Source organism: Benincasa hispida, chromosome 5 (genome assembly GCF_027475165.1).
Source record: "Benincasa hispida cultivar pf3 chromosome 5, pf3_genome.v1.1, whole genome shotgun sequence".
NCBI classification, from domain to species: Eukaryota; Viridiplantae; Streptophyta; class Magnoliopsida; order Cucurbitales; family Cucurbitaceae; genus Benincasa; species Benincasa hispida.
Window position 1 is genome coordinate 25,385,593 of NC_143482.1, and position 14,840 is coordinate 25,400,432.

Below are 14,840 nucleotides of genomic sequence, written 5' to 3' on the forward strand. Positions count from 1 at the left end.
CATTGTCACACCTCGCCCCGAGCCCACCTTCTGAGCCTGAGGGGAGGTGTGAGGATGTCAGATACTACCCTTTTGTGATACCTACTACCCATCTCTACCTTACTACACTCAATAAACTTTAAGCCAAAGATGCAAGCAACAATTGTTTGACCAACCTTATTTTATTACCAACAGTACAACGTTTATACAACTCTTAGGCTTAACTACAAAGTTTACATCAACAACTCTAAAAACCGAAAGTGTAACTTTGGCGAGGCGGACCTTGACCTTAGCAGGACCCTAGAACTCCTCAACCTCTACTACCTGGGGGGGGGGGGGGGGGGGGAAGAAATAAAACATGGAAAACGTAAGCTATATAGCTCAGTGAGTTGTACTTTTATACAAAAATAGGTTTGATTTCAGAAATTCATTTTTGGGAAAAAAATTCCACAATCATACAACAATCACATAACAGAATGTAACCTCCCCATCCTGTCAGCTGGACAACACTGGCATGATCATGTATCTTCCCCGGGTACTCTCCACGAATAACCCATAATGACTAACGTGGACACAATCCTATAATCCGCCAAATATATCAATAATTCCTGCTAGACATGCTTGGGTACGTCGACATCCAAGCGTCCACAAGTCATGCTAATAGTATCCCGGGTACAAATCCGGTTTCCAATAAAATGTCACACGTATTATGACAACACAACAAAAATCAAATCCAGACAAAACATATTTTCCGATCATACCAATATTTCAAATACAACCTATATATATAATCATACATACATATATATATATATATATATATATATATATATATATATATAGAAGTCAATCATACAAGCAGTAGAATAACCACTCACAATTTCTCCTATTATATTACTAAGGATTTGTAGGTCTCCCCTATGGCCAATTTAACCTTGGATACTCCCGTTGCTCCTCGTTCAGCTCTAGTTTCCAGAGTTAATTTCAAGCTTAGTTTACTCTTCTTTTCAGACATTATTTTAAGAATGCTCCTTCTACAAACTTATGAGCATTAGATTCCAATGCAAGAGCTCAGAACCTTATGATTTCTTCACCTTACTCGGTTGTCTCTGATTCTGTGACCACCTCTCGATTTTTCTCAGTTATTATGGCTCTCCTCTTTGAATTCTTTTACAGAAGCCTTCATACATAAATTACACTCAATTTTCAAAGTTTTGGCTCAAGAATAACTTAATTTGCAAGAGTAGTTTGAGAGCACTTACTATTTGAAGTTGATGTTACTGTATGGTTTCATTGCCCGGCCAGCACCTTCACCTTCCAATCCACCAGCTCAATGCATGGTCTTACAAACATATGCTTTGATGATCAATGCAAGGTCCTTCTTTTGGACGTCTAGAGTGCCTATGATCGCATATGCAGCCCCACGCTCAGCCGAAGGTGCGCTGACACTTGTTATTGCTCACGCATATGTGTCCATCATGGTGCTGCCTGTTTGTTCAATAATTCAAGATTCAAATTACTGATCGTATAACTAGATTTACATGCCTTTTCTCAAGAAACTTCCTTCTAAAAACTTCCTCTAAAATGTCTTAGGATGCTTACCTTAAAATATCAGTCCAAAACTCTTTGTAGTTTGTCCAAAATCTTCAAAATACCCCAACTGGCTCAAGATTACCTGAGAGCTCGACTTTAAGCCTGATTCTTCAAAATCCAACCCAATTTCTCTGGAATTTCCTCCTGGCTATACATCCTCACAAACTAGACACTTCAAGCTTTCTTTTGGATTTGAAATCACTCAAAACGTATGAGTGGCTTGTGAGAACCATTGCCCCAAAGTTGCCCCATTTATAGAAGTCCAAATTCGTCCAATGCATGACACATCTTCAACCTTGCATGTCTAGGTGTCTTCGCCATGTGTTGCCAATGCCTCCTCTTAACACCTCCTCCTTTGAGGTGCCTTCATCTCTTTAAGCCAACACATACCCTATACTTGCATCCTTTAATATTCTTCCACCTCCTACTATCTTAAACTTAAACTCATTTCGGTTTAGCCACTTGTCCCCGGTTGTTGGAATGCTAGCCTTAATCTCCAAGTTCCTTCAATTCATCACTTCAACGCATACCCCTTTCGGTCGCATAGCACTCCTTGCACATCTACCTTGTCAACGCATGACTCTTACCTATATGCTTGTCTAGTTACCCTATTCTAGCCTCTTAGTCATGGCGCCAACCTTGTCTCAACGCATGGTTGCAAGCCTTCCATCACCTATCCCTTTGCTGGTCGTATCCTTGGCTATCCCTCAACCATCGCTTGGCCTATTATCTATGCATGACACCATCACATGCCAAGCCTATGGTCAAGCTAGGTCCCAACTCAACATCTTATGGTTTGTCTTACCATCGCCTAGCCTCTTGCTAATGCATCCCTTATGACTAACACTAGCATGCCCTTGTTGCTTGCCAACGTCCTTAATCTCTTGCTCAAGGCCAACGCAAACTAACCTCACAAGCCCTTATGTACCATAAGCCTTAGGAATGCATAAACACTTGGCCCATCGTCCAGTTCATCGTGTAGCTCTTGCACCCATCACATAGCTCCATCTTTAGTTAAATCTCTCACTGTTGCTCATTGTCTAGCGCATAGCCCCTCACATAGCACCTGTGCCTATCGCATAGTACTTATGCCTCATCGTCTAGCGCATCCGCTTATTGTTTAGTGCCATCATCTAGTGTCTGCATCTATCACGCAACACCCATCTTCTAGTGCTTCGCCTATCATGTAGCACTCATACTTATCGTGTAGCACCATCATCTAGTGCTTCGTCTATCCTCTAGCACTGTATGCAATTATGCGATCATCCGTGTGCATGCTTCAATGCCCAGTGCCTTGCACATACTAGTCAGCACACATGCTCAGTCTCAATGCCAAGCGCCTTGCGCTCATTGCCTAGCTCTCTTACTCTCGCTCACGCAACTTCTGATCATCCCAATGCATGAGCAACCCTTAGGCAGCACCTCTTGCAAATGCTTTGGCCAACATGCGTCCCTTGTTATGCCAACGATTGGCCAAACTTCATAAACTCAATGCATGGTTGTCCTTGGCTTCAATGCTTAATCCTTCGTAACTCTATAAAATTAGTTTTATTAGATCCTCATGTGTTAATGTTTCCTAACACCAAAAGCGTGGTTTCTTTTTGACTTCATACTTTGCTAAATTTTTACTTGTTAAGGGTCAACTCAAAGCTACTCAAGCAATCTATTCCAATACTTAGAAAATTTTCTTCTCTTCAACATAGGATTTAACTTATACTTAGTTAATTCCCTTAATTACCTACTTAAGTAGGGAAATTGAAATCCGGGTTTTACAGGCATGCTAGCGTTAGTACTAAGGGATGCATTAGAAAGAGGCTCAGCAATGGTAAGACAAACCATGACGTGTTGAATTAATACCTAGCTTGACCCAAGTGTTTGTATGCGTTGGTGATGTGCTATGTGCCAAGGACATCCGAGGGCATGTGGGTGCATAAAACAAGGCTAGTAGCATGCGTTGGAAGATTGTGATGGTCATAGTCCTTGTTGAACGCATGTGCCAAGGGTGAGCCATGCGAAAGAATAAGGGTATGCGGCCAAAGCATTGACTTGCGATACCTTGAGGTTAGTATGGAACAAGGGATGTGTTGATGAGAGAGCTATGGGCTGATGGATTCACCCATACAAGTGCCTAGACCAAGAAGAGGTTGAGCATAAGGAAAAAACTCAAAATTTCATGCAAGTAAGAAGTGGCATGGAAGTAGGTGAATGGAAAGGAAGTAGGTGGTGGCAAAGCATGTAGCAAACACTCCAAAAGTTTCTAAGTAGGAGGTGTCATGCGTTGGAGGCCTCAAGAGATGATGAGGATCAGTTTCTAAAGCCTATAAATACCATCACAAGTCTTCTCTTCCATTCATAACCCGAATTCTCTTCAAAGGATACTAGAAAGAGTGTTTGAGAGAAAATTTGGAGGAAGTTGTGCGTTGATCATGAAGGACATGCATTGATCAAGTTATTCCAAGAGAAGAAGATACCGTCGGACCGTAAGGTCCTGAACTAGCATCAACTTGGGACTAGGAGTTCTCCCAAACTACTCTTGTGTTTTGAGTGATTCTAAAGCCACTTAAAAGGTCTGAGAATCTAGTTTTCAAGGCAAGGTTGGTAGAGAAGAAGCTCAAAGGAATCAGGCTGGAGAGTGAGGAAAAAATAGAAGGGTCAAGCTCTCGGCTAAGCTTGAGCGAGTCTTGATAATTTTAGGATTCCGGCAAAACCACGAGAAGTTATGAATTGAGATTCCAAGGTAAGCTTCCTAAGACATTTTAGAACAAATTGGTAAAAGGAAGTGTCTCAAAATAAGGTCTGGAACGATGAGTAATCTAAGCTTGAAATTGAATATGGAATTTAGGGTTCAAAAGGGAGCCCGAGAAAACCAAGGAACCTCTAGAGAGAAAGGTTCCTACCCAACCAAGGTGAGTGGTATTTCCTTTAAGTCTTAAGCATATATTTTAGAGTATGTATATATGCTTATATTGTGAATGAGTAATTAGAATGAGAATGAGAATATGTGACCGGGATGTTCAGGGGGTCAATAGACCTAGTTCTTAAGCTCGAAGCAGAACCTCACGGGATGGTCAGGGGACCGAGAGGCCTAGTTCCTGAGCCTGTGAGAAGAACCTCATACGAGATCGTCAGAGGGCCGGCAGGGCTAGCTTCTAAGCCCATAAGCGGGGATCTATGTGCACATAGGGAACACAGGAGAGTATGCGTTTATGACTAGTATCGGTTTAACTATCTACCGTGTGTGTAGGTAGAGTTGAAAACAGACTCATTTTGATTAGTATCAGTTTAACTATCTACCATGTGTGTAGGTAGAGTTGATAACAGACTCATTCAAGGCTGAGGTTTGAATGTTAACTTCGTATTTATGATATGCTTGTATTATTATGGGTTGAAATAGATGCTAGAAGTTTCTTATCACTCACTAATCTTCTTGAAGCTCATTCTTTTCTTTCATGTTTTTCTTCTCAGGTAGCGAAAGATGGGGAGTTCCAGGGTGCTGCTAAGGTCAAGGTCTACCACGTCATGGCCACACTTCCGATTTTAGAGTTATGTAAACTTTGTAGTTAAGTCTGGGAGTTGTATAAACATTATACTGTTTGTAATAAAATGAGTTTAGTCAAATAGTTGTTGTTTATATACTTGGCTTAAAGTTTTATGTGTGTAGAAAGGTTTAAATGGGAAATAGGTATCACAAAAGGGTGGTATCTGCCATCAATCGCACTTCCCCTTGGGCTCTAGAGAGTAGTCTGGGAAGGGATGTGACACTTTAAATGTCTAATCCATTGTTATAACACTCTATAAATTATAGACATGCATTAAAACTATAACATTCATCAATATTTCACAATTTAATACAACACTTTATATTAAAACATGAAACCCTACCACATTGATGCGCTATTTTATGCGATGAAATAATGGTAGAGGTTGCGGTGATGGAAAATGCATTGTGCAAACAAGTTTTCTCAGCAGGACCCAAGTACAAATCGTACTGAGTTTTCTGGTTAGCCCATGATCGAACTCAGGGACTAAGGAAAACAATATGCGGCAATAATTTTTAGATAACTTTGCAGTAACAATAAACCAAAGAGTGGTTGGTTTGTTGTGTACAGTATAAATGTATGCGACACAGTTAAGAAAAGAGTTAATAATACGGAAGATGCGAGGAATATGCGGGGGAACGGGTTGAGAAGGGGTTAAACTAACACTTCCTAGGATTGTGTTCATGTTATGCGATCATACTACACACATACAATAGCAAATCATCTCTCAACGCAAATGCTACGACTTCTATTTTTAGAATGCATGCGATATATGCGATGATGTATATAGGACCTACACATAAGCCTCTATTCTTGTCTATGCGATAACAATGGACACACACACATACAAGGTGACCGCAAAGTACCATAACCTATCTCTAGGGTGCATGCGATGCATGTTGACAAACAGAGCTTATCTCTAAGTCTCTATCTCTTGCTTATGTAGATCTAATCTGCTCTCTTGAGTTTAGATTCTAACCTAGCTCTCTCAAGTCTTAAGTTCTTTCTTTAGATTCTCTCTCGAGTAGCTCTAAAGGGGTGATGGGCACAACATAAGACAAGATGATCGCATGCGATGAAGATCCTAGGTCATGTTAGCTAAGTGCTTTTCAATCCATTCGACAAATTTAGCTACTCATGCGTATTTTACAAAGAGTGAACAGATGCAGAAGTGCAAGTTCCATTATATATATATAAAATTGAAGTACGGAATGATAATGCGAAGTAGGAATAAAGAGCCTGGTAGCAATTTCTTGCTTCCCAAGGCTTTTACACTGTTCTTCTCTACTCTGCTCAAAAGATATTCTTGCTCTCGTAAGAGTCGGCCCTCTCTTTGTTTTCCACACTTTCTGGGTTCTCTTTCGAGCTGATCAGGGCGATCTTCCGACATCTCTTCCCTTCTCTCGCTCTGCCTTTTAATTAAAAGAAAACTATGGACAAGGCTACTTCTATCTAAAGGGAAAATTATCTAACTGAACGAACTCTAAAAATTGGCTGAACTCCTTCACTGAAGGTGGCCTTTGGTAATTATAGAGCTTCGGGATGAAAGGCTTCTTCTCTCTTATAATTGCACTGATGGGATGACATTAATTCTCTGTCTGATATGCCGAATATTTGTCACCGAAAAGTTGAGTGTACTTGCTACAGTAGATCTTTAACGGCTTGTCAACTTAATTCAGAATCGACCGTCATCAGCTTTCTGTCCTATCATGATTTATTATGCTTTTCACCCAGATGCGCCCACCATGATGTGCCAGCTCTATGCGGCAACCTTCTTGAGTAGATATTCGCGAGCGCAAATGATCGCATAGCCTTGCGTTAATGCAATCTCTTAATTCGCTCGACCATTGATTTTTTTGGATCGCATTTTCCGACTTGCGTCAACGCATTTTCTGCACAACAATACATAAATTAACTGTTTTCATCCGATTGACACATGCGATCGCAATGTTATGAACTTAATACTTTTGGACGCAATATTGTATATTTTTATCATTGCAATCCTGCATTGTTTTATAACTTTGCGTTGTAATAACGTGCATTTCTGCCCGTTATCACACATGCATACTATATACTATAACCATTTATAACATACTTTTAATGCATGTTACATGCTTCCTATAGTGGGATTTTAAATTTACATGGCAGACTATATGCACATACAAGATTTATTTAATTATAACATACATTCATAATGCATAAATAATTAAACACATTGATATGGACAAGTTTTGGCATCCTAAGCAAACAAACAACCTAAATTATTACAATAATATATAAAATAGCCTCCAAAAAGGCTCTCGACTTCATAAACTGACACGAATTGGAGCCGAACAATACCTCCAGGGCTCCAAAATGAGCTGAACCGGTCCACTTGAACTGCTGATCCATTTGCGCGTGTGCCTTCTAGGCTGGGATGAATGGCGTTGCAACGCTTCATCTAGCGTTGCAACGCCATGGGAATTTACTTAATTTTTTGGGTTGGCTAAAGAAAAGGCAACATTGTAAGGTAGAAGCTTCACTTTTGAGTTTCTTCTATTGAGTTTGGTTCGAACATTCTTCAATTACAACCTAATTGCAACTCTATTAACTCAAACAAATGTACAGACACTTAATCACACATTAAGGCCCATAAACAAGTCGATTACAAAAATTAACATTGAATTGAAGAGAAATCTAATGCCAAAAATGAAATAATCTATATCAGCACCCATTTTCATACAACCTACGAAAATCACCCACCAAGCTAAAATTAATACGAATTGGGTGCTAATCATGCTCTTATACCAATTTGTGGTATTGACATTCAACATGAGGAAGCAATTAGGATCTTAAGCACTCTAATTCAATTAGTTTTAGTAATCAAGCAAGCATGGTCATAATAAAGAAAACAAGGCTTCAGAAATTTACCTTTGAAGAACTCTTCAAATCTTTAATATCCAGCTCAAATTTCCTCTCCATCATGTTGTAGACCACCACTTGATCTTCGCTACTATTCTCAAAGCCCTTAGATTGGATTGTGGGATCCAAAATGAAGTTTAATTTAAGAAAATTTTGGAGGAAAAGTGGTTTTGGTGTTCAAGTGTTAAAGAATACTTCTTCAACCCAAAATTTCAGAAAATTCAGCCTTGCATGTAATTTCTCAGCTGAATTGAATTTGAATTTTACCAAATTCAGCATGCCAAGTCATTGCACTAAAATTTGACATCACAACTTGAGGATTTGGCTTCAATATATGTGTTCAAAGTGAGAAAAACCCACTAAACATGTTTTTTCCAATTTTAAAATGAAATTAAATTTTCTCAAATTTTAATTTAAATTTCCAAAAATTAAATTAAAAAAATTGTATTTATCATTTGAATTTTAATAAAATTCAAATTTTCAATTTTAAATATAATTAATTCAAATTATTAATTTTAAATAAATTTATTTAAATAATTAATTAAACAATTTAATTTAATTAATTTAATATCAAAGATTAAATTATTATGTCACCAATCCCACAATCACGAATCCTATTCATGTAATTAATTTTTAAATCAAATTTAAATATTATCTAATTCTCCAATTTCATTTAATTCAATAATTAAACATATAATTATATTGTATATAATTACTGATTCCTTTAATTCGAATTTGAACATTTCAAATTCTCCTATCACGCTATTCTAAAGTTTAATCAGTTTGTGAGCTAGTAGAGGGACTTAATGAACCTACAAATTATGAGCTCCAATGATTTGAAATTAATTGGCTAAACTCTTTAAACCGAAATAATCAACATTCATTAAATATCAGGTCACTCCACTAATGCCCAATAGTTGTACTCTTCTCACTATAAATATATTTTTGTCCACTTGATTTAATGATAATCCGTAAATCAACCCTTCACTGGTTGTTGGTAATAATGACTAGGTCAAAAGTTGTTTTACTCCCAATATTACATCTTGTTTCTTAAGTCCCACTAATCCTCTAATGAAAAATTGGTTTGTGATCCAATTATCAAACCGAGACTCACTCAAGCCAATGAGAGGGTGGGGCCCCCTGTTCAAGACTGAAGTGAGTATTTTAGGAAACAACCTCTCTACTATCCCTAAAAGTGGCTAGAAGTGAATTCCATCTTGCACCCTATGTCCCCAGTTATCTATTCGGTCTTACCCCTGAAATAGGAAGCTTATTGAGTCCGCATTGTTGAGCCAACCCTCATCTATGCAAATCTAAGGATAATTTAGAATAAACAGGAGTTCATAGTTAGCTTAGGATTAAGGTCAAGCTATCTAGGTCATCGCTTTGAATTAGTCAGTCTTAAACAATAAACAGTGTTATAATGTAAGAGTGACTTATTTCTCGGTCCGGTATTATACAAACTCATTGCATAGGATACCCCAACTCGCATGTCTCTGCATGAACAATTCAGGATCAAATTGTCTGTACTTAAATACAATGTATGTCGCATCTGATAGTGTTTCCAAAATAAGGTACCCAGCTTTATACATACACTATTGACCGTTTTGGCTCTCTACTCGAACTTGATCCACTCTTATGTTTCCACATAAAGTCCAAGTACTCATATAATAGTCATGGATCTTAGTTTATTGGATTTAGTTTTTACAAGTGCAATTTAAATATTCAATAACAGTTTTATTGAATAAACCTCAATAACTTCTTTATTTCAAACAGAATATGTTTAATTTTACAAAATGTGAGTTTTAGGACATACAACCTAATAAGGATGGACCTCATTTGCCACGGGGGCTTCAATCTCCAAGTGACACTCAATAGACTCCTGCTCACACTGGGAACAACCATTGGCAAGTTCACACATTATAGACTCCAACGTCTTACCTTGGACGAAAGCTTGAGGAACCAGTTGCTCAACTTGATGATCGACATGAGTCACTTCACTGCTCAGTTCGGTATGATCAGAAGATGGTTTCATCCAAGACTCTCCAAGTCTCCTAGCTAATTCAGTAATTTGAGCAACGAGGTCACTCAGATTCTGAAATTCAGTTATTGCTTCAGATCCATAGAAGCTATCTTGTTGGAAACTCAAGGATTCTTGACGGCTAAAGAAGGGTTTCTGAACATTCTCACAAGATTTGTTAGAAAGCTCCTTAACCAATTATTCTAAAGAAATTCCTGAATTGGAGGAAGAGGTATACATTAATAATGGAGATTGGCTAGGTATCTCCAAGGGAGGATAATAATTGAGCTCAGGACCACGCAAAACCTATAATTGCCTAATAGCCAAAACATGAACAAAATAAGGGTGTTTGAAATTCCTTTAAGTTTTATTCATATCTATTTTTGTCATATTTATAAATCTAAGAAATCATCACTAGATTTAAAAATATCATAATTTTTTCTACCTATCCAAATTCTCTTTATTTTATGGAAAATTATTTTTAATGACAAAATTACTGAAAATAATATTTTCAAATAATAACAAAATATCATATTCTATCTGCAATAGACTGCGATAGACATTGATAGACTACTATTTGTGTTTATCATGATATAGATAGACACAAATTGTCTATCGCGATCTATCGCACATATACAATAAAATTTTACCATATTTATAAACATTTTTGTTCATTTTCTTATATTTAAGAACAGATCTTATTCTAATGAGTAGATTAACAATACAACTAAATCACCAATGTACTAAAAACTTAAACTAATATGTTACAGTAAATTTAATTATATCCATAACACTTTCTCTCATGTGTTCTTGAAAATTTGTCAAAAGCTCAAAAAGTGAAAATAACCCTTCATTGAGAAGTACATAGTATTATAGGGTTGGAACCCACGAGTTGGTGCTTGATCTTGTGAGATAAGCTCGGCGAGCTCTATTCTTTTACATGAAACACATACTTAACATTAATTTTTGTGTTAAAAAATGCTATGAATGAAGAAGTATCTTTATAAAATCAAGATATAGTACATAAGCCAAATTTTAAAAATATTAAAAATACATAAGTAACACCATATTACAATAAAATGGCTACAATTATCTTGCATTTATAAATAAAATATTACAAGATCGGCTGAGAATTACCTAATTTCCCTCTAATCAAGTATTACACGACCATATCCAAACTATACAATCTCTTATAATCATCAGCAATCATTAGCCACCGCTAGAAAACACTATTAATTAAAAAAAAAAACAATAAAACCTGAATTAAAGCCATTTAATTAAGCTTTAATATTAATTTGAATATGATCTAATCCCTTTACTAGAAGCAGCTCATTCGAGGCATTAATATTCCACTACTAGATCCACGAACATTCTTGCATGATGAGGTGGCAGCTTTATTCTTATAAAGAAGCTTTATGTCTTGTAGTTTAATGTCTCTGCATGGATTAGTAATGCTACAATCAAAGCTCACAGCTTCTGAGGTTGCCGATGTTCCTCGAATATTTCTATACGTGACTTTGCTGATTTGTATGCCTGAATTTTGTCTGGGACAACCTTTGTTATCAGGGCAATAATTTTGATCTATTACGATTGGATTTTCGACGTTGTTCATAATAATGTTGTCGAATAGAATGTTCCTAACGAAGCCTTTGCTTGGTCTTGCCCATGTTTTTATTCTTATGCCATTGTCTGATCCTGTAAATATTGTGTTCTTTAAGGTTATGTTTTGTACTCCATCTTCGTTTAATTCCTTCCCCAAGCTTCCAATGCTGTGTGTTCCAATTTCATAGCATAGCCATAATTAGATTTCAATTGTGAGATTTAGATTATTTATTCATGTAATTTGGTTACTTTAAAAACCTAAATAACCAATTTGATAATCTTTTTAAAATGATTAGTTTTCTATGTTAGCATTTTATTTTATTTTATTTTAGTCCATTTCTAAAAATAAGAACTGTTTTATAAAACTACTATTTTTTTTTAGTTCGTTTTTAAATTTTGGCTTTGATTTTGAAAATACTCTAAAAATGTAAACAACAAATCATAGAAACTGATGGAGGTAAGTGATATTTATAATGAAAAACCAAAACCTAAAGTCTCATTTGGTATCCATTTGGTTTTTGGTTATTAGATTTTTAAAATTAAGCTTTATAAAGATCAATGCCACTACTAAATATATATATATATATATATATATATATATATTGACATCTACTTTATACCAATGTTTTCAAACAAAAAGTCAAGTCTTGAAAACAAAATTAAAAAAAAAATTAAGAACTTGTTTTTTATTTTGAAATTTGGTTAATAATTCAACTATTTTACTTAATAACAATAAAAATCATGGCAAAAAATTAAAAAGCTAAAAACTAAAAGCCATGCCTTCGTTTGGTAACAAATTTTTTTGTTTTCTATTTTTAAAAATTAAGTCTATTTCCTTCTTATTTTCTGCAATACTTTGCATATTTCTTTAAATATAATGGATGAATTCTTAACTAAATTCCGAAAACAAAAACAAGTTTTCCAAACCTACTTTTTTTTTTTACTTTTAAAAATTTAGCTTGGTTTTTTAAACCATTAATAAAAAGTAGATAGCAAAAAAATAATTTAGAAATAGAAATAGTGTCTGTAGATTTAATTTTAAAAAACAAAAATGAAAAACTAAATAGTTAACCAACGGAACGCAAATAATTACCAAATGAGTTATTGTTTTATTTTTGAAGCCACACTAATTTTAGGACATCATAATTAATCTCAAGGACAAAAAGGAAAAAAAAAGAAAAAAAAAAAAAACCAAGGTCTTTTACGATGTTGTGAAATGTTTGCATGATTAGATGTATGAGAAAACAATTATAAAACTTATTCCAAATATGTATTTTTAAGAGGTTGTTAAGGGGCCAAGAACATTTTGAATCTTCTTACTGTAGCAACCTTAATTATTCAATTGACTTGTCCACATTATTGAGTAAAGTTTAATTTACCTCACACCATGGCCAGGTCCACATTTGAGATTAGTCATGAATAAATTATAAGTTGCTGGACCAATTGATACGCAATCATCTCCGGTTTGTAGTGTACACCCAATAATTGTAACATCACTAGAAGTTTGAACATGAATTCCATCAGTGTTCGGGCTTTGGTCGGGTGCTATTGTCTTCACGTTTTGAACAACAACCTTCTTGCAGCCATTGATTACTAGGTGAGTTTGTCGACTATTAATCGATGTTAATCCACTTATCACAATGTTGTTTGCCCAATTGAATGTCATTGACTGTGTTCACATATAAAACTTTAATACATTACCCAAACTTTTAATATAAGACTAAAATTCATTTATGATCCCTATGTAATTTTGGGTTTAATTTATATTTCGTCTCTACATTTCAAAATGTTATACTTTTAGTCCTTGAATTTAGGTTAATTTTTGGTTTAGTTTATAATTCATTTATACTAATAGACATTAGTCAAATATGAAAAGTAAGTATTTAATGAAAAATCGAGGTTAAAAGCATAAATCATGAAATTTATAGACCAAATTGAAACAAAACTAAATTCTCAATGATGAAATTGTAACCTTATGAAATATATGAATTAATTTGAAATCAAATTCAAAACATAAAAACTAAAATCGAAAAAAAAATTAGATTTAAAACTTAAGAATAAAAAGATATTTTTCCATACAACTTTTACTTTTGCCAAATTTGCAACAAAAAATAAGTGGAAGTATTGATAACAAAAATTAAACCCACCATCTCAAACATGTTATACCTATTGAATCTAATTCAAGAAAATAATTACAAAAAGTGCTGTTTATAATATTTACTATGAAAAACATTTAAATCTTACATTATTTAATTTAAAACCATAGTTTGACTGATAATTTAAATAGGAAAGTTAAAGAAAAAACATAAAAACACATGGTTGTAGAAGAGTATTCTTACTTATTTGTCCATATTTTTAGAATATCGATCTCTGTAAAGGAAAAAAAATATTTTTTTCAAAAGAAATAAAACCTCATCAACTGAAAATTTGTGATTGATTGGACAGTTGCATGAGTAAGACGGACAATGGTATCATATATTTAAAAATTAAAACAAAAATGATCCTTGAATTTCAAAGACAGTCAAACACATACCGGAGCTCCAACAGGACATTTCTTTCCAGATGTCCTACAAGCCCAATAACTAGCACCTTTAGCATCAAGAACTCCACCGATGACAGAAACTTTGTTAACTTTAGAGAACAAAATCCATGACTTTGAGTTTCCAAGAGCACCATAATCTGAAGGTGCAACAATCGTCCCATCAATTCGAAATGTGATTTGGTTCTTACAAGGGCCTTTGAGAACAATAGCGTTAATTAAGAACTTTCCTTTAGGAACATAGATTGTAGAAGCTGTGGCTGAATTACATGCAGAAGCCCATGCCTTGAGAAAAGAAGCAGTTGATTCTCTTCTTCCATCACTCTTAGCACCAAAACTTAGCACATTATAGTTACCAGCATTTGATGCTTTGAAGAAGAGAGTGATTAAAAGTAGAGAGAAATGGATTATGAAAGTGGGAAAGTTGGCCATTTTGTGTAGAGAAAAATATAGCGGTTTTAAAATGTGTTTGTGTAAGGAAATGGGAGTTCAAGTGGTTATATTTATAGCGTTCACACAAACATTCATCTCAAAATTAATTGACTATAAGAGGAGTACCCAACCTATCTTATAAAGACGGTAAGATTTTTTCATTGTGGGATCCTCAACATGCTCCTTTGAGATGGTGCCTCTTTTGAATCTACCCTTCATTGATCATTGATCATGT

At 35.2% G+C, this 14,840-nt stretch overlaps 1 protein-coding gene across 1 annotated transcript; it reads right to left on the minus strand.

Moving 5' to 3' along the window:
* Positions 1-11,107: 11,107 nt before the first annotated feature.
* LOC120078478 (polygalacturonase-like) lies at positions 11,108-14,632 on the minus strand. Its single transcript, XM_039032745.2, has 3 exons — positions 14,168-14,632; positions 13,014-13,303; positions 11,108-11,801 (listed from the first exon to the last, which is right to left on the minus strand). The coding sequence occupies exons 1-3, from the start codon at positions 14,603-14,605 to the stop codon at positions 11,351-11,353; spliced, it is 1,179 nt and encodes a 392-aa protein (XP_038888673.1). The 5' UTR covers positions 14,606-14,632; the 3' UTR covers positions 11,108-11,350.
* Positions 14,633-14,840: the final 208 nt, after the last annotated feature.